This window comes from Lepisma saccharinum, chromosome 8 (assembly GCF_977018435.1).
Source record: "Lepisma saccharinum chromosome 8, izLepSacc3.1, whole genome shotgun sequence".
Taxonomy (NCBI): Eukaryota; Metazoa; Arthropoda; class Insecta; order Zygentoma; family Lepismatidae; genus Lepisma; species Lepisma saccharinum.
In genome coordinates, this window is record NC_139236.1 from 19201630 (window position 1) to 19227753 (window position 26124).

The 26124-nt window shown below is 38.1% G+C and overlaps 1 protein-coding gene across 1 annotated transcript in view; it reads left to right on the top strand.

Moving 5' to 3' along the window:
- Positions 1-26124, top strand: part of LOC145991690 (FRAS1-related extracellular matrix protein 2-like) — a 99462-nt gene that overhangs the window by 33409 nt on the left and 39929 nt on the right. The window contains exons 2-5 of the mRNA XM_083127749.1: positions 9002-9148; positions 17043-17273; positions 17724-17849; positions 24647-24895. Of these exons, the coding sequence (XP_082983875.1) occupies positions 9002-9148; positions 17043-17273; positions 17724-17849; positions 24647-24895 (753 nt within the window). The remainder of the gene's footprint in view (positions 1-9001; positions 9149-17042; positions 17274-17723; positions 17850-24646; positions 24896-26124) is intronic.

Genomic DNA, 26124 nt, shown 5'->3' on the forward strand with positions numbered 1-26124 from the left:
GATGCTTTACAATGATAAAAAAGACCGATGTGGACATTTCTCACTATTACAAAGTATCACTGCATCAAAGTTAGGGATTTGATGACTTTTGGAACACTCTGTAGAAGTAAAACTTCAGTGTTCAAGGTCTTACACACACACACACACACACACACACACAAGTAACGGGGGAAATTAAATCCATTCGCCTGTCTAGCAGCTGTTGACACATGATCCCTGAATTCTTGGTGCCTCGACCCTGGCTGGCCAAGTGCATTTCGCACTACTCTGCTTCACACTTTAGCCAGACCAATCAGCCAAGAAGTAATTTACATTTTTTTCTTCAATGCAAAGTCCAAACAGGATTTAAAATGATCCTTCCAAAGCCAAAGCATGTTGTTTATTACAAGGGCAAGGTGTGTGGCAGAATACGATGCATTGACCCTGCGTTTGTTGCAAGTTCCTATATTTTCATGGTCATCGGGTAGTCGCGGATTCGATTTCACTTCGGTGATGTTACAAACAGTATTTGTTTTCATGTGATTTTATGAATAATTATGTGTAATAAATTTATTGCATTATTATTTCATATTTGTGTGTGTGTGATTTGGCCAGATCGTCAATTATTAGGGTTAGTTATTTTCAATTGTAAAATATTCTGCATTCATGGTTTTTCCAATTCCATGGGTTCTCAAAAAGTGTAGTTCAATGTAGCCAATAAGTAGTAGAGTGCATACATAAATCTTTGTTACTGTCTTCCAAAGCCGTATGATCCCAATACAGTTCTTGTTGATTGATTGATTGATTTGGTGTTTTAAGTCCACTTTGTGCACAGTAAGGCTAAGCGGGACTGGACCTACAGCTTAAAGTGGGATCCGAACCACTATGTGCCTCAACCAGGTATCGAAACCGTGACCCCTTGATTGCAAGGCGATGACGCAACCCCTGCGCCATCGGGGAGGCCCTACGGTCCTTGACTTCCAATAAGTTCAGAGGGAAAAAATAACCGTCGAATGCTAAACAAGTACATTTACATTATTTAAGTTTATTACTTGGGGGGAGGGGTCCGGACTCCCTGGACACCCCTCCTAAATGCATTCTTGTCATTCATATACACCGAGTGTGTGAGTAACGGAACAAAGTGCAAATGCGACGTGAAACAAAATCCAAACACTAGGAATTACACAATTCCTAATTTCCTGCCGAGTGAGTTCTGTTCGAAATTGGAATTTTCTGAACTCATCTTGCAGGCTGCTCAAATCTCGTCGACCTTCATGATTTATAGGGGTAAAATCCATCAGGAGGCAGATTCATTCATAAATGTCAGCCTGGAAATAGAGACCTGCTCTTCCTCCCCTCGGAAAAGATTCTTCGGCCGGATTAACAAGAAGCAGGCTCGGTCGTGGGCGTTTTAGTTCCACTGACGACCGTTCCTAGCCTCCGGTGGCGCTACCTCACCCGCCTCCTGAAGCTCTTCACTCTTGGGACGAGTGATTAGTTCCTTTCTTCGCCGCGTAGTGACAGCACTTGGCACTCCCACATGTCAGCCCGGAACCCATTAAGACCATTGTAACTGCGGCTTCCCCGTTTCTTCGTATCTGTTGCACAGTTTTGCCGTGTCATTGTTTACAGCAACAGTGCTTAAGTGTCTTGTTTATTGCTCGACTTAGTTGAAGAGACCATTTTGTCGAAGCTGAACAAAAGAATGGGTGATTTAAGTGTACTTTTCCCCTAAAGATGTGGGGGGAATATACGTTGCCTCGATTTAGGAGGAGTGCTTTTTGTAAAACACAAGAGAAGCACAATGCACATTGCCTGAAATTCGCGGGGTCAAATTCCAGGTAAAGCAAAACAATGGATTTAAATAGGGAGAAAGCACAGTGAAGGACTGCATTGACTTTCGATAGAATCGTTACAACCCAGAACTGTTCGTGACTGTACATGTCACGTGTACTTCATAGCAGGCACGTATCCAGGAATTTCTTTCGGGGGAGGAGGCTAAACACCATATTTTAAAGGGGTAGAGATAGAACCTCACAATTGTATGTTTAAGGCCAGTGGTTCCAAAATAGGGCGGGGGGTGCAAGGAAAGTTTGGCTACTTACTCTTGGTAGACAAGGCTTAGCATTAAGAGGCCATAGTGTGGAGGTAAAAAAAAATAGGAGCAACTGTCCCCTAAATGGTCGCCACTGTTTAAGGCTGCCATTTTAATCAGAACGTGAAATCGGAACATTTTTTACCACTCGACTCCTCTGTTTCCATGCATTAACATTATGTACCGGAACCATCTGAGTATGTGTGTTTCTCCATTTCTTCTCATCAGGCAACAAAACTTCTATGGTGTCTTTGAGTGTTTTTACGAAGCTGTTACACATGCACGGAATGGACAATCCACTCGACAATGCGATATTCAAACTGGACGCAGACAGTTCTCGAATATTTCTCTCTGATTCGAGCCTGAACACCACTGATGTGTCTTGTCCTCCCATGTTTGCAGCTCTTATCAAAGCCGAAACCCACCAAAATGTTCATATTCAGGCCTGAACACTCGCAAGTGTTCAAAATTGTCTGTCCCAGCTTCCGCAGTCTTGCCATATATCGGCATTCGGCATTAAATAAAGGAAGTCTTCTCGAATACAGCTGGATCACGAAACAATTAATGAACAGTAAAAATCTTTCCGTTCCTATTGTTTCGTCTCCCAATATGATCAAATGCTTACTCATTTATCTCGAGTGGCTTGCCCAAGGGAGGGTCGGTGGGGTCATAACCCCATTTGACCCAGTATTCCTTAAAAAAAATAAAAAGAACGTCAAAGACAGGAAAAGTTGGCAAAATAAAGACTGGCTACCAAAAATAATATCTATGCGTAACCCCTCTCCCTTCCGAAAATCCTGGGCACGCCACTATTTATCTCGGAAACATTTTTTAAAATCAACTCACCAGAAGTTTTTATCATTTCATATTGGAGACTGAAGTAAGATGCGCCCTTCCTGCAGGTTTGGAGATTATGGTTTAGGGTGCTGTTGTCTGCCTTCGTACCTAACCTTAACAAAGCCCTTGTGACTTGCACCTTCAAGACTTAGGAAGATTTCAGACCGAAGGGACACGCGATACATGTCGTTTAGAATAAGCCAATCAACAGCAACGTTCACACCATAGCGACAGAAAAGGCCGCACAAACCTACGTTCGACTTGTGAAATCTTCAGCAGGCGACACGGTGTGAAATCTCCCTTAGTAGGCCACTGCCATTGTCACCTCAAAGCGGCAGCTCGTGTTGACTACAGAAGTAAAATGTCTTCTCAACCGGCGGGAATGCCCCTCAGTTTTCTTCTCTCTCCTTTATTTTCTGTCTTGTTCGTTATACAGGCAATATCTGATGATTTGACATACACACGTACTATGTAGACATTTTATCGAAAAATCAGTCGAAGTCAGGGGTGGCTCAGTGGCTCAGTTGGTAGATGCAATGGCACGGTATGCCAGAGACCTGATTCAGGTCATGGTATAGAGCCTGCAATTTCCACTGCATATGTAACATCTTGCTGCGTTCTCTTTTCGACATTCATAAAATTTTAGCTGTCCCTTCATAATAGTTAAATGTTTGAGTGTGTGAACCCTAAAAAATCCCTATATGTTCAGTCACGTATTATGAATAATGTTTGAAAGTGTATAATTTGTAATATTTGATATTTAATCCTCTGTGTAAAGCAGAGAAAACTCGATTGAGCCTTTTAATCACAACCATAAGCTCCGACAGATAGAAAAGGGAAACCTACATTTGAACCGAATACAAGATTGATCACACACACACATACAAATCTAATACCGTGAGTAATCAAACAGTTGTTTCTTTCTTTTTATTATTTTTAAGATTTGGAGTCCATTTTCAGTTCTGGTTGAACTTTCAGTCTTGATTGCAAGAACTTTCAAAAGGTCTGACTACAGATTTATTTTGCAAATGCTACAGTAATTAGTTCTTGGGTCTGAAAAATCATCAAGAATTATGAACGAAGATATAAGAACACATTCTAATGAACTCTCGAGCCTCCCCTATGGCGCAGTGCTAGCGTCGTTGCCTTGTAATCAAGGGGTCCCGGGTTCGATACCCGGTGGAGGACCATACTGGTTCGGATCCCACTATAAATTGTAGGTCCCGTCCCGATTAGCCTTACTGTGCATAAAGTGGACTTAAAACACCAAATCAACCAACCAATCTAATGAACTCTCCTTATTTAATCGAAGTATCAACATTGGCCAGGATTTCAGGCACCATTCTGTTTTCTTTATTTGCTGTATTTTAAGACAGAAAGTCAATCACAGGCACTGACTAGGAATTCAAGCAATTTGCTGTCCCCTAAATTTCCCAATAAAAATATATTTACATATAATGGGTGTCCCACTCCCACTCGTAAGGGGCCCCGGAAAAAGTGTTATAAAAATCTTAATAAAAGAGGATATGAAACCAAATTTGTACATGACATACCTTTATGATTGAGAAATGAAGGTACATTACAAGAAGTGCTGGAAGTGACCTCCCCCCACCTGTATACACAGTTCAACACGGCGCTGCATGTTCGTGAATGTTGCTGCCAGAGTATTCGGCGTGACTGCCTGGATTTCACGGCGGATGTTCTCACGTAACTCGTCGATGGTGCGTAGTTTGTTCTTGTACACACTACCTTTAAGGCGACCCCACAGAAAAGAGTCAGGGCAAGTCTGGTGACCTTGGGGGCCATAATCCTTTCGAAATCACTCGGTCAGGGAAAAATGATTCCACCGCAGACATACTTGCGTCAGACGTGTGGCATGTTGCCCCATCTTGCTGGTACCAGCCAAGTGTCAGTTCCTCGTCATCCAACTGGTTCACAAATTCATGAAAAAATACCTGGTACACATCACTGTTGACAGTAGTGTAAAAAAAAATTGGCCCCATTAATGCGCCGCTGTGAAAATGCACAGAACACGCCCACCTTCTGTGAATGAAGAAGGGGTTCCTCAACGATTGCCTGCTGGTTGTCACTACTCCATAAACGTATGTTTTGTGAGTTCACGTATCCTGACAAGTGGAACCACGCTTCATGACTGTACCACGTGTACTGCAATATCCCTGGCCTTTCAGCGATAAGCCTGAAAGATAAGAATACTATGGCAGCAACATTCATGAACATGCAGCGCCATGTTGAACTGTGCATACAGGTGGGGGAGGTCACTTCCAGCACTTCTTGTAATGTACCTTCATTTCTCAACCATAAAGTTATGTCATGTACAAATTTGGTTTCATATCCTCTTTTATTAAGATTTTTATAACACTTTTTCCGGGGCCCCTTACGAGTGGGACACTCGATAAAATATTGTTTACATCAATCTTCTCCTATACAAATATCTCTGAAGTTGGCGCTACTGATAGTTGATTTTTTTTAGCCACGTCCCACGTGCACCCCAATACAGCCCATTAGCTCAGTAATATTTAGTAATAACTTGACACTAATAAAGGCAAGTTCTCGAAAGTAATTGTGATTTTTCCAACAACGAGAGGAAAGAATTTTGTCACTTGAAAAATGACACTTTCTGTCATTTGGGTAGACCTTTGCACTGAACGCCACCAACCATAAAACTGGCCCTGTATTGGTATCTAAGAAATTGCAAAAGCTACACACATAAAATAGTTTTCCTACACTCGTATCAAGGGGTACCCACAGGGAAGTTATTCATGACACTCCTGCGTCATCGATTTTTTTTTGGTGGGGGGAGACAAAATTTTATAGTTTAGCTACCAATTCTATACATCTCCACACAAAAATGGAGGGGATTCTTTCGTTTGATTGACTTGTTATTTATTTTTTGTTATGATTATTATGTACAGTTTTTTACCTACCTGTAGGTGATCGCAGCAATGGGATTAAAATGAAACACCACCTGCCTCTTATGCCTTTAGAATCGGTTTGGACTGTCTGCTTGACCACTTGTTATTGTCCAGTTTTCGACCTTCCAAATTTGTATGAAATTCTGATCTCCATACCAGTGATTAGTTGCTCTGCAGATCGCACAATGAGTGTCATAAGAATCAGGCACGTATCCAGGAATTTCTTTCGGGGGGGGGGGGGGGGCTGAACACAGTCTTCTTTTTAAAGGGTATAAATAGAACCTCACAATTGTATGTTTAAGGTCAGTGGCGGCGATTGGGTTCCAAAACGGGGGGGGGGGGTGTTGCACGGAAAGTTTACTTTTTCTTGGTAGACAAGGCTTAGCATTAAAATGCCATAGTGTGCAGGCAAAAAATGGGGAGCAACTATTCCATGAATCGTCGCCACTGTTTGAGGCTGCCATTTTAATCAGAACGTAAAATCGGAATTTTTTGCAACTCTACTCCTGTTTCCATGCATTCATATTGTGTGCCGAACATTCTCAGTATGTGTATTTGCCCATTTCTTCTCATCAGGCATCAAAATATCTATGGTGTCTTTGAATGTTTTTACGAAGCTGTTACACATGCACTCTACAACGCGAGATTCAAACTGTGGGCTGCGAACTGTTTGCAGCTCAGCTATTATAAAAGCCGAAACCCACCAAATTGTTCATATTCAGACCTAAGCACTCGCAAGTGTTCAAAATTGTCTGTCACAGCTTCCGCAGTCTTGCCATATATCGGCAAGAGACAAAATAAGTCTTCTAGAATACAGCTGGATCGCAAAACAATTCATGCACATTGAAAAAAAACCTTCCGTTAGAAACACTTCTGTTTCGTCTCACAATATGATCAAATGCTTACTCAGTTCTCTCCAGTGACATGCCCAAGGAACAGTTGGTGGGGTAATAACCCCATTTGACCAAGTATTCCTTAAAAAAAGAACGTCGAGATAGGAAAAGATGACAAAATGATGACTGACCACCAAAAATAGTATGTGTAACCACTCTCCCTTTCGAAAATCCTGGGCACACCACTCTTTATCTCGGACACATTTTTTTAAAATCAATTCACCAAACGTTTTTATCATTTCTTATTGGAGACTGATGTAAGATGCGTTCTTCCTGCAGGTTTGGATATTAACCTTTAAGTTTCTGTCTTCTGCCTTCGCAAAGCCCTAATTTTCCATCCTTGTGACTTGGATCTTCAAGAATTAGGAAGATTTCAAGTCAGAAGGGACACGCGATTCATGTCGTTTGGAACGAGTCAATCAACTTAACTTTATCTAGTGTAAACAGAAAATTTTCCTGGGGGTGTCGAGCCCCTTAATCCCCACTTTGGGCACGTTCTATTTACTATAACAGGGTTATAGAACATTCTCCGTCTTGCCTCGATAATTATTTATCTCCTTAAATTATCTTCACATTATTCAAGAAGCCAAAAACCTAATTTTATCTAGTGTAAACAGAAAAAAATTGTGGTGGTGGCTCGAGCCACCTGATCCCCACCTTTGATACACGCTATTAACAATAACATGGTTATAGAACATTCTCCGTCTTGTTTCGATAATTAGTTCTCTCAAATTATCAACACATTATTCAGGAAGCCAAAAAAGCTAATTTTATCTATCGTAAACAGAAAAATTTCCTGGGGGGGAGGGGCTCGAGCCCTCTGATCCCCACCTTGGATACATGCAATTAACAATAACAGGCTTATAGAACATTCTCCGTCTTGCCTCGATAATTATCTCTCTCCTTAAATTATCCTCACATTATTCAAGAAGCCAAAAATCTAATTATCTCTAGTGTGAACTAAAAAAAATTCAGGGGAGGGGGGGCTGTACCCTACCTTGGATACGTGCTTTTATCAATAACAGGGTTACAGAACATTCTCCGTCTTGCCTCGATAATTCTTTCTCTCCTTAAATTATCGTTACATTATTTTATTTCACACCACAAGAAACTAAAAACCTCATTTTATCTAGTGTAAACCTAAAACTTTCTGGGGGTCGAGCCTCCTACGCTCCCCCTGAATACGTGCCTGATAAGAATGATTAATAACAGACGACGTTCTTGTATGGCTGATGAGTGGTTAATGCATACCTTAATTCCATCCTGTGAGTCTGGTATCCTGTGAGTCCGGTATTTTAAAAGGGGTGCAAAATGAGAAAATTATCAATAAGTTTGCTGCAACAACTTTGTAACGTCAGAAGTTATTATCATTTATGTAAAATGTTATTTCAATCAGTGTGAAAGTAATGTACATTATACACGTAAATGTCTATACGTAAGCATACATTGCTTAAATATGTCGGTATTAAGTATATTGTTCCGCAAATTTTGTCTGACCAGAAAGAAAATTGAGTAAATATTTCGGCATAAAGGGGGCGGGGGAATGTTCCACCTTTTTGGTGGGGATTTGTCATAGACCTTGGGAGCGATCAGGATTGACGATGGGGCAGGGGAAAATTGCTCCCCCGAAACATCTAAAACAATAGTCAACTGACAATTAACATAAGACTAAATTATGATCCCTCACTTTAACGTCTAAAATAAGCTATAGCCTCCACTTCCATCCAGGCATTTAAAAGTAGGCACTAAAATTAAATTAAACATGGTGGGGGACAAGAACAAAAAGCTTACCCCAAGGGAATATTATTAACCTGCCACTCCTACACTGCTTATTCTAGTGCTTGTTTTGTGTTACAGGAAAGAGTTGCATATAGCTATGGGTCAACCGACTCAACAATGAAGTGAGTAGGTTGATTTATCCTAGCTCGGGGATTACAACCTCTCGACCTCAAGCACTGGATTGTAGTTTCACACCATCACAAGTAGACATCTAATAATTTATCACCTTGAGTAACAAAACTCCAAAACTGTAATTTGAAATTGGCTAGTTTAAAGAGGGCTCCAAAATTCTTAATTCTGGATTTTTTCATGTAAATCTGACACGTAAGCCTTTTTATTAATTATTTTATTAGCATCATAATCTGTGACATTTCTTTAAGTCCTTTCACGCCTTAAATTGTTTTGTCTAGACTATGTTTCTCATATTTAATAAGAGTTTTGTTGTATGAATAATGAAGTTTATTGATGTGGGATTTATTTTTCAGGTAATAATGAGCTACTATCACAGAGCTTCCGTTTGAACTGGGCTTGGATCTCTCTTGAATCTGAATTTTATACAATCAATGAAACTGACAAGTATCTCAATATTACTCTCAAAAGACGTGGCTATTTGGGAGAAACTTCGTTTATCAGTAAGTATATTTCACTGTACAATTTATATGTGTGTATTAGTATTACATATTGATATATAATACAGGGTGATTCAAAAGTCCCTTCACACCCCTATAGAATGTAAAGGAGTTAGGTTGGGTACAATTGGTCATGGTCAGTGGCGTGCGGTGCTAAATCAGGCAGGGGAACAGGTCACCTGCACTTGTCCCCCCTCCCATACGTGTCGTAATATAATACAGTAGACCAAGTAAAATTCAAATGAACCAAATAAATACACGATACATAATGTTACAAATTGTCAGAGTGACATACATGAAGCACGTTAATATTATATGACAATAACAATTTTAAAGCAAATATGATATAATGTAAAGAAAACATTAAAAACAAAATTGTTGATGCACAACAAAGAAAAATTTAATAAAAGCAATTTATGAGTGATTAGAGAAAAAATGTTTTGTCGAAACCTGTTTCAACTCTTTATTTGTAGATTAAGTTGACGTCTTTTTATTTATAGAGTTGAGTATTTTTGTAATTCAAACGTCCTCAATGCAATAATGGCATACAGATCGCTGAGTTTTTCCATGACGTCCGCTACATTTGTAGAAATTGTGACAAAACCCGAACTGTTCCAAACTCCTTTCTCAGGAACAAACAAGGACAACAATATAATTTTCCACTGGAAGAGTATCCAGTTAATCATTTTACACAGTTGTAGTGTTTGAAAATGCCTTGTGTACGATTTCGTTTTAGTTTTTAATTCAGTTAGGATAGGTGTTGGTTTGCTGTCTTTTCTCCAAAGTTCAATGAACTAAAAGCTTTCGTCTCTTCAGCCGATCGATCATACAATACTCGCAACCCTACGCTCGCAACATTCGCTATCTTGTCCTGCCGCTGCGTGCGTTGAAACTTTGGTCTTGGGACTGGTGGAACAGATGGACGGGAGCTGTTCCCTCGGAAGCTATTTCGTAGCGTTTAGCCAAGGCATTTAGCAGACGCTTAGACTGTAGAAGTTTTTTACAGTTCGTTATGAATGTCAGACGCAATTTTGCAACGAGATTAGGAAATTATAGACTTACTACACTCAAAAATATCACTATGACGCAATTAAACTTTAGCACTTAGCAAAAACTCGAAGGAAAACGAATTCGCTATATCTCTCGCAAGGAGATAAAAGGTTTATTAAAAGGTTTATTATCCTAGTCCCGCGCATGGCCATGTTAGCTGTATACAACCGGTTGCTAGGGTGGTTGCTAAGCCGCCTACATAGGGAAACGCTATTCCGCGTTGGTGCAGTTTGGAAAGATGAGCCGAAAACAATGAAGAAAGGAGAAATAGCACATAAGGAAAACCACTTGCAGAGCGTTAGATACGTAAGATAAGATGTCATCGAGGGAAGGGTGCAACGAAGCATGAAAGAAAAAGAATATGATATTAAGCAAAGTGCTACTCAGATGATGTCTCACATGTTTGCGACTAGCACTTTTTCGAAATGTCTACAGCAGTTTTCTTAATAATAACTCTATGTGTGAGCGAAGATATGTTTACGGGAGCCATATTAAATATTATTTAATGTGGTCTGTATTCCTTTGTTACGATGTAATCACGAGGACAAAAGGGTTGAACACAATATGTGCCATTCCCTCTATTCTTAACTATTTTGTCGTTCTTATTCCAATTTATCACGCTCTTTTATTCAAAAACATTCTAATGTAAACAATTTGTTGTAATTAATAATGGTCTGCCAAAAAAACAACATCTTAAGGTCGATCCGAATTAACTAACATGTTGGCGAGTTTATATAACTCTGCAATTGATTTTTCATGAGATTGTAGGAAGGGAGAGAAAATATTGAAATCCTCTAAACAAAAATATCAGCAGTACTGATAACTTTAATTTAGTATTCACAACATACATATAATTCACTTTAACTCATATATATATATTAGTTTATGTTATTATTGTTTATTCTTACTTCCATTGTTGTTTTTGCTGTTTTTTACATTCCAGTGTAAAATGGCCAAAGCTGTATTTGGAATTCTCTGGTAAATAAATAGATAAATAAATAGAGCGAACGAAATTGCTAGACTAAAAAAATTATATTAGCATGAATTATGGGAGTCGGGAAGGGGAGTCGACTCGGTTCTTGGACACCCATGGAAATTGACATACGTACTTCATTTCAAGTAAGAAAAAAACAAGTAGAAAGGTTATTGTTATTAAGAGAAATAGAGAGCAGAATAACCAAAGTAAAAACTGCATTTGGTTGGAAAAATATAGAAACCAGATTATGTTTTCTCATTTTACAATTCAATTCAAGGAATAAATGGTTTCACAGTTTCCAAAAATTAATGCATCTCAGGACACCAACTACATGAAACGTGAAAAAAAAAATGAAAAACGGTTGTGCTAGTTAATCACTTATCTGGTAGATCGAATAGAAGAATCTTCCGAAGGATATAATAATAATAGTAATAATAATAATAATAATAATAATAATTATTATTATTATTATTATTGAATAAAATTGGTTCATATCCATGAGTTTATAATAGTCATTGTATAACAACAACAATCATAACCGTAATAATAACAATAATAACATTCCAGGGTAGGGCTTCCCCCATGGCGCAGTGGTAGCGTCATTGCCTTGTAATCAAGGGGTCCCGGGTTCGATACCCGGTGGAGGCACAAGTGGTTCGGATCCCACTTTAAACTGTAGGTCCAGGCCCGATTAGCCTTACTGTGCATAAAGTGGACTTAAAACACCAACTCAAACCAAATATTCCAGGGCACCGGAATGCATCGGAACTCCGTTCCGGTAAATCAGTTTCTGCTGCGGCATTGGACATTTATTTTATTTTTTTAATAACTGTACAAAAGTCAATCCTTTATGACGTGAATTCCTATTGTAAACAATAGATGAAGAAGAACAGAAACAGTTCATGTATTAAATTTACCTCCTGTCGGTGAGCAGTCAGTAGGTTTCAGGCGCCAGGTATTCCAGGGCAACAGGTTTATTACATGTTTAATCTTTCGGTGGATAGTCCTGAAATGCCCGATATGCATACCTTGGAAGACGGGGTGAATTTCCCAGAAGCGAGAATATAAGCTTCTTGAATTATTTCCTATTGCTGTCAATTTACCATTGTCAGTTGTGTACTGTGATAAATAAAATCACTTAGAAACAATTGAATACTAAAATTGGTAAACGCTCTAAGTGCCACAATAATTCAAACACCGTTTTCCACGTTAAACTGTGAAATGTGCCATGCTTTATAATGTGGTAAACGTGACATGTTGCTGGTAGCCCTCTAAGTAGTTCAAAGGGCGTGTAAAGCGGTCACTAGTGTGCACGTTCTTACGGGCTGATGTGCGGAACGATGCGATTTCCCAACACTTTCTCTTTTGTCACTTAACACGTTTAACACCTTTAGTCCTCAATTAAGTACATTATTTTATGTCAATCCTTGATAATAAATGGAAGTAAATATTTCCGGTTAGTATTCGCTTATTTACGAGTTACGATTATTCAGTATTTCCGGAAATTTTGAAAAATATTATATTTTGGCAAGTGCTATTCCTTTTAGATGTAAATGGGAACCAAATTTCCTGAAACGACAGAATTGTCAGAGTTCGTGTGTATATATATTTACTTTGGATGGAGTACTAATACTAATATTAATACTGTTGTTACCTTAATGTGCATTTATTGTTGTTGTTATTATTAGTAGTGGCAGTAGTCGTGTCTATTCATTGTGGTTCGCATTCAGGTTGTTGAATGAAACCACTTTAAGCACTGCTAATACTACCACCTCAGACAAAGAAGTATGCTCTTTGTCTGTGCTACTACTAGTACCACTACTACTATTCAAATTAGTCAATGACCTGACCACCCCTACAATCATTTCTGGGGATATCCATTGACTATGGATTAATATAGCCCCACACACTCTTCTGAGCGAGAAAATGCATTGTACTTTATTTTAATGCCCAGTAGTGCAAAGGCAGGAAATGTGCCTAATGTTTGCAATCACACAAAAAGCAATAGTACATATCTGACCGCAGACAAAGAACCATGTGACTTCACGTTCAAGCCTATGGTAGCTAAACCGAAGAAATCGTAAATTCCGGCCAATTGTTTGTCGGTCACTTCCTTGGAAAATGCCTGCTTTGTTTCTCCACTTCTTCTTTAACTTGTCGCCTGTGAGCAACCTGTATTTTATCTACGTATTCTTCTGAATCTAATCTTTACTATGGTGTAAGATACATACGTAGTACCATTTTCTTTGATAAACGCTGTCACTTACAACAAAATGTACCCCTCGCGATCTGTTTTCATACTAACTGCACGGCGAAAGAACAGGGAGTGCGTCCCAGAAGTGACGTTTACTTTACCAGCGTATTCCTTGGGTAGGTGAAGTAAACAAACGTCCAGTCACGGTGAAAGTTTTTGTTCGGCGTTACTTTTGGAAATGTTGATTTCGGGAGAAAGAAGCGTTCTTATTATGTTAATATAGATAATTTAAATAGCTCCAAAGGACGATAAGTAGGAGGGAACAGCCTGTTCCCTCTGTTACATGGACAGACCGCCACTGGTCATGGTAGAAACAGGTTAGGCCTAGGGGGAAACCATGTTGGTGTGTTTCAAGGGAATGTCCACTATATTGGTGGCCGCCATATTGAATCAACTCAAAATTTTTAAATGGGAAGGGGGTGATGTGATATATAAAATCAGGCTAGAATTTTAACAGAACTGCAGTGGTGAAGGTTTTTTTCAACCTATATTTAATTAGGAGAAAGTTATGACTGCATGATAGTAACAAATATCTCATTTTGCAGGTGTGAGAAAACAGTGCCAGAATGCACCTAACATATTGGTGAAAGTTCTGGGAAGTCCTGATCACCTGCCATTGATTGATCCTGTCTCCCGGAACTTTTGGAATAATTGTGCAACAGTCACATGCAACACTGGATCTCGTTGGGTGTGTCGTTTATTAAAATCATTTGAAATGGCACATGAACATCTCTCCTCAGACAAAAGGATGATCTCGATGTGTTCCTCACGCATTAGGAGCATTCTGGCACTGTTTTCTCACACCTGGAAACGGATACATTTGTTACAATCATGCAGTCATAACTTTTCCTGCTTAAAGATAGGTTGGAAAAGCCTTTACTATTGCATTTCTGGTGAAATTCTAGCTTGATTTGATATATCACATAACCCCCTTCTCATTTCAAAAATTTGAGGTGAATTCAATATGGCCGATGTCCACTTGAAACACATCAATATGGTTCCCCCTAGGCCTAACCTGTTTCTATCATGACCAACTGTACCCAGCCTAATTCCTTTACATTTTATGGGAGATGTTAAGGGACTTTTAAATCACCCTGTATAACTGCATGTACATTACATACTAAGTGTTTGTCTCGAAAGATGAAGGAACACGGATGTGAGTTGTTAAGAAATTAGTTTACAAAATTATTTTGGGTTGGATTGTATAAATATTGCATTCAGAAAACTCAGGTTTGAAATTGATTTGAAGATCGTATGGAAATCTCCTGCTACATCCAATTGGCTGAAGTTCTAGAAGTCACATTTTGAATGTAATAAAAATGGATTGTGTTGTTTAAAATATTATACCTACACTATGAATCAACATTTCTGATTTGTCCTATATATCACAATCTATGATATAGTTCTGAATATATTGTGTGTTTATGGACAAAGTTGTGTTTCAATGTATTTTCCACATGAAAATGTGTCATTATTACAGTGTAGATGGCACAAAAATACTTCAAAATAGACATTAATGTTTAATTTTCATGAATATTTACACATAAAATTTGGACACATTGTTATTATATAATTCCAATGGAAAACTAATGTATTAAGATATATAAGTGTTCTGAAAATGTCAAATTCAAGTATTAGTATGGATGATAATTGGCAGGGCTGAATGGTATACAAAGGTATACCCTCTAGTGAACCTAACTCATTATCTTATACCTGCTGCTTTAATACACATGCCTTCTACTTTCGTTTCGTTTCTATTTATTTATGTAATTTGACCATTACTCCAGTGAGCTTATTGAAGTATCAGAACATAATGTTGGGGAGATAGAGTATGAATATACTCGTACAATGGATTGTGAGCATTTTATTGCCATCATTTGTTTTATGCAGGTCTGAAGTAAAATGAGGTCTGTTTTGTGTTATTCAAACCAAGGTAAAAGTTTTGACTTAATATGATGCAAGACTTCAAAATATAAGCCCCACGCGAAAGTCTCAGCAATGTTCTTGTTTCTCTTTCAAAAAAACCAATTTGTGGTGGACCATAGGGACTCTTAGCATAAAATGTGACAATTAAGGTATTTTGTTGATTGATTGATTGATTGATTTGCTTTATTCTACTTTACTTTTTGTGCCACTTTTGTCTAATTTGCGAAGATGGAGATGAGTGATGATATGATGAAATTGATGAATAAGCACTCACAAACACCCATCCCCAGGCCTGGATTTGAACTCGGGAACCCTGGCGCCGTAGTGCGATGTGCTAACCACTCTGCCATGGGGGCCGGCAAGGTCTGTTGTATTTCATATTTAGAAATTGAGGAAACCCCCCAAAAAAGTAGAGTTATTGCTTTTTCTGTTCATTTTTCACTAAGTATTTTGCCAAGTTTTTCGTTTTTACTGTAATTAGGAGTATTATGAAACTTATTAATGGTATATAAACTGATTATTCACAAAAATGATATCCTTAAGCACCCGAATGCACTCCTTTCCACGTAGACAACCTGGACTGCATTTTGCAGACTATCAAAGCTCTGGCGTCTGGACTCACAGCCAATATAATCCTCTGTGGGGCTCGTGTTGTGAGCTGTCCTTTTGTGTTTATGATTGTTCTTTCATCCATTTCATCTTCGCAATTAGCCAAATGGCAGAAATGTGAAGTAAAATCAATCAAAGAAACAAATGCAATATCAGAAAGAACAGAAAATACAATAATATGCTGTAGTGTGGCCTGTAAAACACTACTCTAGTCTTTGTATGAAAATGAAATTATTAAAATGCATGTTTCATGTTTTAAAAATGCCTTATCTATCATAATATGCCTCTTTTTTGTCAATTATAGGTATATATCATCATTGCTATTCTAATATGAGTGACATTTTTATTTATTTATTTATTATTATTATTATTATTATTATTTTTTGTAAAGTAAACTGATTTCATCCATTTTAATTCAAACATGGTCTCCGCTTAACATTTCACGAAATTAGTACATACTCTCTGAAAATTTTGGTACTACAGAATCAGTTCAAAGTGGAATTTTCTCAACCCTCATGTAAAGGAATAGAAAAATGTAATAGGCAAAAATGTGTCCTCTAGTCATTACACACTAGAGTACTGTATGCACTTTCATTCTCTCATAATAGTTCGAGTCTCCCACCCTCAAGCATGATATGCTCAGGCATATAACATAGATCATCATCTTAATGTGACAATAATCATATAAATATCCACCCTGCTAGTTTCAGCTCATAATCATCTATTTCATTTTCCTATATCATTGTGTATTGGTAAGATAGTCTAAACTATGTTTTAGCATGAAGATGATAACTATGTTCACTTAAGTTTCAATTTGACTGTTTCTTTCACTGTACGATCCATATTTGAAGGTCCACTACCACAGACAATTGACCATTACACAGGTACTACTGGGCATTCGAACGCATGGCACTCATTTTACCTGCTTGAGCATTATGACGTCATGGTGTGTGAAGAGCTCTCAATTCCACACACTATCTAGTGTCATCCATGTGAACTATTAGGTGCTCGAGTGAGAAGCTCTCACTGCAGCAGTCTATTGCACTAAATTATTTAAACAAATTTATTTATTTATTTTACAGCAATCCAACCAGAAAATGGAACTGCATCAAAAGGAAGAGATTTTCATGAGAGTTATGCACATCAGGTCCAGTTTAATCCCGGACAAAGTGAAGCTTCCTGGAGACTGAAAATTCTGGACAATTCTCGTTTTGAGAAGGAGAAAGAATTCCTGATTCATGTCAAGGAACCTGTGATGGCAGCCTTGGAGTATCCTGATGAAGCAGAAATAATAGTGACAGACCCAGAAGATGGTAAAGGAAACAAATTTCATGCCTTGGAAAAGTTACCTGCTATTGATCCATTCATAAATGAGAGAGAGAGAGAGAGAGAGAGAGAGAGAGAGAGAGAGAGAGAGAGAGAGAGAGAGAGAGAGAGAGAGAGATATTCCACAGTAGAGTTATTGCAGTTAGTTAAAATAAATTCTAGAAATAATAGATTGTTTCAATTTTCTCTTTATTCCTAATTATATTATTTTTTAAAGAAATGAATCTATGAATGTGAGATATGAATGTGTTTCTATTAAATTTGCTCTGTTATTTTTAAATTTATTATCAGTATCTTTTAATTTCAGCAATGTTAGGTTCTGAAACTAAAGGTTCAGCCGTGCATATTTTATTTATTTCTACTTGCCTCCTATGCATGTTTAACAATTCATTGAAGTTCATTTCCTTGAATTTTAAAATATTTGGTGTCATTTTTAGAATCAACTGCGTTTATTCCTGATTCCATTTACAAAGTGGAGGAAGATGTAGGAGAGCTACTTATTCCAGTGCACAGGACAGGAGACCTAGAAGATGAAATGATGGTTCAGTGCCTTACTGAAAGTGGTAAGAACATACAGCATCCATATTACAAGCATAATGAATTTGTTCCTGTCATCTAATAATATATCATAATTTAAAATATAATGTTAGTTAAAGTGTAATACCATTTCTGCAAGAAATAAAATTTAAAATCAATTCAGGTTCCTGTACATGTTGTTAAACATATGTTGCTGGTATTTCTGTACTGAAATAGTTGCTGTTGATTGGGGTCTAACTAGGGTAGAGAAAGGAAGATTCCCACTCTGATGCTTGGACATTTCATCAATTTCAAATTACTCTTAACATAATTTTAAATATTAGGGGATAAGCAGTGGCATGCCCAAGGGGGGGGTTGGTGGGGGTTATAACCCCCCCCCCTTTTGGTCCAGTATTCCTAAAAAAAAAGAACATCAAAGGTAGGAAAAGATGGCAAAATGAGAGCTGACTACCAGAAAAAGTGTACGTAACCCCTCCCTTTCGAAAATCCTGGGCACGCCACTGGGGATAAGTATTACTTTTGTTTAATATATCGAACCTGCGATTCCTAGATTACTTGGTAATGGCATAATCACTATCCCACTGTAGAGTAACCAAGCAACAGAGAGTGGAAGATATTCCTTTATTATAATAATTATTATTATTTTTATGCATTTGCTTCTGATGAACCCAATGCCTTTCTTTCCTCCTGAAAACTGAGGCAACTGGACAATATAATTTGCCTGCCCACCCTACCCTTTAAACACCATGAGTTAAAATATGATAATGTACTGCATGTTCTGTATTAATGTATTACATGCATTCTTATTCTGACGTTGATTTCTCACCCAAAGCAATAATAGTAGACTGTAGTCTCGAAAATCAGAAAACAACTGCCCTGTCCATGTGCTGACTGTACATCATCCAATGAAAAGTTGCTTGCCACAACTTAGCCCTTGCAAGACTATTGCTTCATGAAGTTTAGTCGTTAATATTCACATATGAAAAACAAAAAAGAAAAAGAATTATATCCTCCCTGAGCAGATTGTTGACACAAAAATTCTTGATATTAGTTCAACAAATTCTTAGGCTTTTTGCTCTCATGTTTTAAAGTAACATGTACAGTGGGATCCAGGCACGTATCCAGAAATTCTTTTCGGGGGGGGCTAAATATTTTTTTAAAAGGGTATAGATAGAACCTCGCAAGGTTTAAGGTCGATGGTGGCGATTCAGTTCCAAAACGGTGGGGGGAGGGCAAGGACAGTTTACTTTCTCTTGGTAGACAAAGGTTAGCATTAAAAAGCCATAGTGCAGGGCCAAAAATGGAGAGCAACTGTCTCCAAAATCTGCCACTGTTTAAGCTGCTGTTTTTTTTTTCTTTCAGAACCTGATATCGGGACATTTTTTATCACTCGACTCCTCTGTTGCAATGTACGAACGTTGTGTTTGTGCCGAAACGATCCCAGTATGTGTATGTGTCCGTTTCACGAAGCTGTTATGAAATGGACAATCCATTCGAATGTTTTGATTTGATTTATTTTATTTTACTTCCCGTTTTGTGCCTCTTGGCTAATTTGCCAAGATGGGGATGAGTGATGAAATGATGAAATTGATGAATGGACATTCACAAACAACCATGCCCGAGCGGGTTTCGAACCCAGGACCCTTGGCGTCGCAGCGCGATGTGCTAACCACTCAGCCACAGGGTCCGGCTTATTCGAATGTGTTCTCCCAGGTTTGGATATGATCCTTTATGGTGTTGTCGACTGCCTTCGAAACGTAACCTTAACAAAAATCCTAATATTCCATCCTTGTGACTTGAATCTTCAACATTTAGGAAGAATTCAGACCGAAGGCGCACACACGTCGTTTGCAATGAGTGACCCAATCAACAGAAACTTTTCACACCATAGCGGCACGACAGGCTGCACAAGCCTGTGTTCGATTTGTGAAATCCTCAAGCGACACGTATAGCTTGTAGCTTCGGTGTGAAACCTGGTGGGTCAATCTCATTGTCACCTTGAAACGGCAGCTCGTGTTGACCACAGAAGAAAAACATCTTGTTAACCGGTGGGAATGTCCCTTAGTTTTATTCTATCACCTTTTTCTGTGCTTGTTAATTAAACAGGCAACATCTTACGATGGGGCATACACAAGAGATGTGCTATGCAGAAATTTTAGCGGAAAATGCTGACTCCACCAGGCATACCGTGCCATTGCTCTACAGCAACAGCAAAAGATCAAGCGAAGCCAAGGGTGACTCGGTAGCTCACTTGGTAGAACAAAGAATGGCACGGTATATGCCAGAGAGCCTGGTTTTGGAGTCATTGTCCAGCTTGCTTTTTCCGCTAAAATTTCCACATATGCAACATCTTCTTGCTTTCTCTTCTCGACATTCATAAAATTTTCGGCCTTCATGGTTGCGCCTTTGTGGTAGTTAAAAGTCCTTTTTTAACCCACGAAACTCTCGGACTGCATACAGGAAACTTGGTCCAGTCACTAATAAATCTTCACTCAAAACTTAGATTTTCAGTCGATCTGTTCAGCTTATTTCCTTTTTTTTTTTTATTTATTTATTTAAGAAAACGATGCTCCAATGCCCATTACTGCTGAAATATTTACTTTAGAGACCCTGGATCTCTTCGGCTCATGACCCGAAACTAGCACTACACTGTCGGCAATGTCTTCAGCTTTGCACCCGAACTTGTAATAGTGGTAGACTTCAGCACTTTCCAGCAAAATGTGTCACTAGTCCCCCCCTAATCTCTACATCTTATAAAACAGTCAATGTACACTGACTGATCACTAATCGACTGTCACACTTACTCCTGAAGTCTTATAGAATGATTCTGTTGTACAGACCAACCGTGAAATTGAATCCGCGTATTTATATCCATATTATATTCTGGAATGTTCCGCACATAAAATGTTTTGTAGGTCGACTCCACCTCCTATTCAAGAACGTTCCCTCTCGAGCTTTTCAGAGAATTAATAATCCAACGAATCGCCCGACTCATGGCGCTGCCTTCAACAGTGCTTTGTTGTGCAACTTACAAATGCTGACAAATCTTTAAATAATGCTCAAGTTCGTTGCGACAACACCGAAAGAGCAAGAAAAGTTTACATACAATATTATCAATAACAGGGTTATCCCTCAGGGTTCTAAAACATTCTCCGCTTTTCCTCTATAATTATATCTCTCTTCAAATTATAATCACAATATTTTATTTCACACACACAAGCCAAAAACCTCATTTTATCTAGTGTAAATCGAAAAATTTCGGAGGGGGCTCGAGCCCCCTGAGCCCCCCCTCTGGATACGTGCCTGGTGGGATCCATAAGTTTTACCATACAAATTGTCCATCACCATGTTCGTACACTTTATTTGATCCAATAAGAGCTTCAAGAATTAAGAGAAAACTCAAAACAAGCTGTTGATAACTTTTGCACCAGCATGCATAAACATCCATCACTTAGAAACACATGGGATGTAGGAGAAAAATTAATGATAATAGTCGTGGATAATTTGCACGGTGATACTCATGGATCCCACTGTACAGTCAATATGCTTGTAGTAGTACTATGTCATTTATCCAGCATACTATTGATACTCATATTAAAGCTTTGTGATACAGTTTGAAGGAAAGTTCACTTTCATTAAAAAATTTAAAGACTGATTGCATAATGATCCCAATTAGAACCAGAACCATTGGGCAAACTAGAGTTTTTACGTGGGAAAGTTTGGGTTTATGTTGGTTATCAAATTTAAGTTGGTCTTACTTTGGGCCAGCAGGTCTTGCCAACGCTTGCAAAACCTTGGAAAAGTGAGTCAAAATTAGTTAAGAAAACTTTCAAGAGTATGTTATAAATTCTAGAGTGTAAAATAAGTGACATGTAACAGTGTTTCTTTTTGAATATTTCAGTCACAACACATACTGGAAATATAATATTCTTTAATGAAAGTAGAAGCTATTCTTAACTTGTAATCACTCACCTGTTCTTTGTCAGCTGTCATGGTAGAAAGATGTTTTGGGAATTGATTATTGTTTGTCTGTTTAGTTGTAGCAGAGGCGAAGATATAGTACAAGCAATGCAAGCACTGCTTGCATAATTCGAATATCATTTAATGTACTTAATGTTCTAACCGTATTTAGTTTCCATCGCACTCGATTTCGCGAAAAAATGCGGCCGCAAACTCCCCCAGCAGCTCTGTAGCAAGCACCAGCCTCAATGCTTGCAGCCGTTCTGCGGGAAAATAAGGCCTCCAAAGGAGTCACATGGCGAAGCGTGAAATTCTGGTCGAACCCGTCCACAAAGCTTCTACAAAAAGCTGTGCTTTCCGAGCTTGCGTGATTCCCGAAAATAGCCGAGTTCAACCGAAAGCAGAAGGATTCATCTATGGGTACGTTGCCAGCAAAAACTAGTAACGAATATTTGTCTTCATGAACACGTAAACAAGATCGCAAATATAATAATAATTGTTAGTCATAAAATAACTAAAAGAAGTTATTATCACTGTTCTAAACTCCATATATATTATATTACAAATTATTTTAGATTTCGCGAAATGTAAAACGCGTAAAAAAAGTTGACATTGGGAGTTGGGGCAGTGGAATTTCTGCACTCCCGTGAAGAGTTTTCTCAGGGAGGGAGGGAAGATTGGACGGACCTTGGTCCTGCACCCTGCTTCCTGGTCGGTCCAGCTCAAATTACGCCAGAAGTGTTGACCGCTACCAGTGTTTGCAACTGCCAAATTATTTACGCAGTAATTCAAGTGAGCTCTTTCACAAATTTTACAATCAATAAATTGACTGCTTTTGAATAAAACTTGGGGTGAAAATAAAGCTATCTGAGAAAGAACTATCTACTGATATTTGTACATGGCATAGAAGTAAATCGTATACATTCTGCATATTATGAGCACAAGAATATGTTTTAATGATTGATTGATTGATTTGTTGTTTTAAGTCCACTTTATGCACAGTAAGGCTAATCGGGACTGGACCTACAGTTTAAAATTGGATCTGAAACACTTGTGCCTCCACCGGGTATCGAACCCGGAACCCCTTGATTACAAGGCAACGACACTACCACTGCGCCATCGGGGAGGCCCGAATATGTTTCAAGTTCTATTATTATGACGCAAGTGGTGTTCCCAGGGTCTTTTTACGGTCCCCATTTTGTCATCTTTTCCTTCCTTTGACGTTTTTTCTTAGATATACTGGGCCAAAAGGGGGTTATGTCTACCATCCACCCCCCCCCCCTCGCCCCGGGCACGCCATTGAATGACACTTTATTACTTAAATATTAATGTACATACTCGTTCTGCTGAAATGATTCTGATTCCTCCGCGTAATTTTTATCTCCAAACTGATATATCTTTCCTTTGTGACGGATAAAATTAAGGAAATAGGTTGGTATCACTTTCTGTTGTTTCAGAGATTTTCAAAGTGATCTTGTGTGGATGCTTGCATTTGCAGTTGTGGAAAGCGCGTGGGATAGTGTGAGTGTTTGTTGCTTCGTGTTTTGTGCTGTGAATTTATCGGAATGAACGCGTATTTAGGAACGGTTGATGTGAAGTGCGGGTGTATTATTGAGCAATTGAAAATTGCTTCGTTTAGCTCGAGAGAGATAAGTGTTAAAATGAAAATCGTGGAAGGGGGTCGACCAACACCAAGAGTTTGAAATTTATTTTGGTGAGTACATCGTCTATGCTTGTGTTTATTTGCTTTGAAATGAATTTTTTATTGTTTGTGTTTAACTTTTTATTTAGTGTTTAAGTTACTCCAATGCGGTTTTTAGGGTGCCCAAAAATACTAAATTACATCATGCAGCGTAAAATAAACAAATGATTCCCATTTTTTTTTTATCTAAATCGGTTTGGTCACCGTTTGACCATATTAAATAATAATGAACAAATAAAGGTACTAATAAGTAAGTAAGAAATTCCGTCTCCCTTTAGTCGTATGCGGAAAATTCGCATATGCAAAACGTTTAATATCATATGAATAACGTTACCTGGATTTTTTTAAAAAAGTAAATGTGACGTTTGCGGATCATATGGTTTATTTTTAGTACAGTCACTTTATTACGATATTTTGACAAATCCAGCGACTGGGTAAATGAGGCTATAAACCTTGAATCTTTCCCCTCGGCATGTCGTTGTACTACATGTTTTGTTGTACTGAAACATTGCTTGCCTCCTTCGTAAGACTACGCTTCGCTACTGAGTTGTAGCATAACAAGAACATTCTTACAGGGATTCTTGTGAAGATGGTTAAACAATGTTATGTGCAGACTAAATTCCATGAAAGGTGGAAAACTAAGTAAACTCTAGAAAGTTTATTGTGCTATCAATTGAAGATACCTTGAAAACAATGATATGTACCATATGAATGAGATAGTGCTGTGTATTTTTTTATACACAAATAATTTGTACCATAGTTCATATTTGACCTCACAATCAATTATACATATATCTGAACACAAACCTATCTATACTTTAGTTTCCAGTACGTTGGCCAAAGTAAAACCATATGTTGGCCCAACGTAAAAAGACATAGATTGGCCCAACATAAAAATCACATGTTGGGCCAATGTTGCAACCACGGCCAAAATTACCATTGCCCAAAGGCATGTTCTTACATTTGGCCAACCATTTTCAGTATGGTTGGGTCAACCACTTTTGATTACTTTGGATTAGAAAATAAAATTTAATATAAAATAATATAGATGGAATGAATTTGCTGCATAAAAAACAACATGCTCCATTACTAAGTGAGAAGAGTGTTCATAGCTTTAATTTACATGTAGTGTGCAAAACTTTTTTCTTTTTTTCTTTGCAGGTAGTGCTGTAGGCACCATTCCTACCTCAGTGCAGTCATTTTCTGATTACATTTCACGTTCAGACTCTCCGTCAAGTCTGATACTATTTGATCGGGGCCAGGAAGTGGCTGCATGTCGTGTTGTTGTTATTGATGACTCCTTGTATGAAGATGAGGAAGAGTTCAGTGTCTTCTTAGCACAGCCTATTGGTGGACGGCTCGGAACAATTTCAGAAACAGAAATTATTTTAGCATCTGACTCAGATGATGGTAAGTCCCAAAGTGAAAGTATTCAGAAATAATAGGGGCACATATATAAATATAAGTAAATATAAGAATTTCATTTGAATAAAATAATTTTCACTGCAAAGCTTTACTCATAAGTATCCATCTTTCCCAAGAATTACTGTCATTTAATTATCTGTGCAGTGTACACAAGAAAAGTGCTAGAAATTGATAAATTATATTAATAATTACCAGATTACCATATATTCCTACGATTTTAGCTAACTGAGATATTTAGTATTTATGACACAAGACATTCATAATTGACTCCATTCTTTTTTAACATTCTATGCTTGTTTAACTTGCTATTATAGAATGATTACATGTCATTCCATGCATTCCAGTACTTCAAGGCTCAGTTAGTGCTTGCCCATTCCACTTGTAAAATAGTTTCTTCAAGTTTTATTTTTCTTTATTTCTTCTGTGTTACCTTAACAGAATCAATATGTCTGCCTCCAGGGGTGCCTCCCAAGGCCAATGGTGGATCCCCCCAGATCATATCTGCCTCCTTGTCCCTAATTCTTCCTTTTCTTCATCTACTGGATTATATACAGTGCACTTAGTAGCAAAAGTGACTTGCAACCAGTATTTTAAATACTAAGAAAATATATTCTGATTTTCCCCATCGCTCATACTGCAGCATGGTGCCAAGGTGTAAAAATTTTTTTACAAACATTTTAGAAAAATGTATATTATTTTAATTAAAAATTCTCTGCCAGTCCCCCTCCCCTCCCCTTCTGGGAACACCTCTAATTGTGCCTCCAAGTTCATCCTTTTCTGATATGTGGTCATTGACACACTCTTGTGGTACATTGACAAGTATCTGTAACCCACCACCCTGGCCAAGATATAGCCAGGAGAAACAGGGCTTGAAAATTAATACTGGCACCCTTGAACCATCCCATAAGAGGCCACTGTAAGGAGGGAAACTTTTTACAAATGGACAGGGTCTAAAACACCGTTGGATACCTGTAGCAAGGCCTGTTGATGTACTCACGTGCTGTGAACTGCATAAGCTAAGCAAGTGTTTACATGTAGCTATTCTTTTATTGCCTATTGCCAACGTTGTGGATTTTAATATAATAGCTATAAATTTTGAAAACACAGTAAATACACATATACAAAAACTTGATTGTTCACATATGTTCAGATGACATATTCTACATGATGGCAAATTTTTCAAAGCATTAACAGTCAATATGTTTGACAGAGCT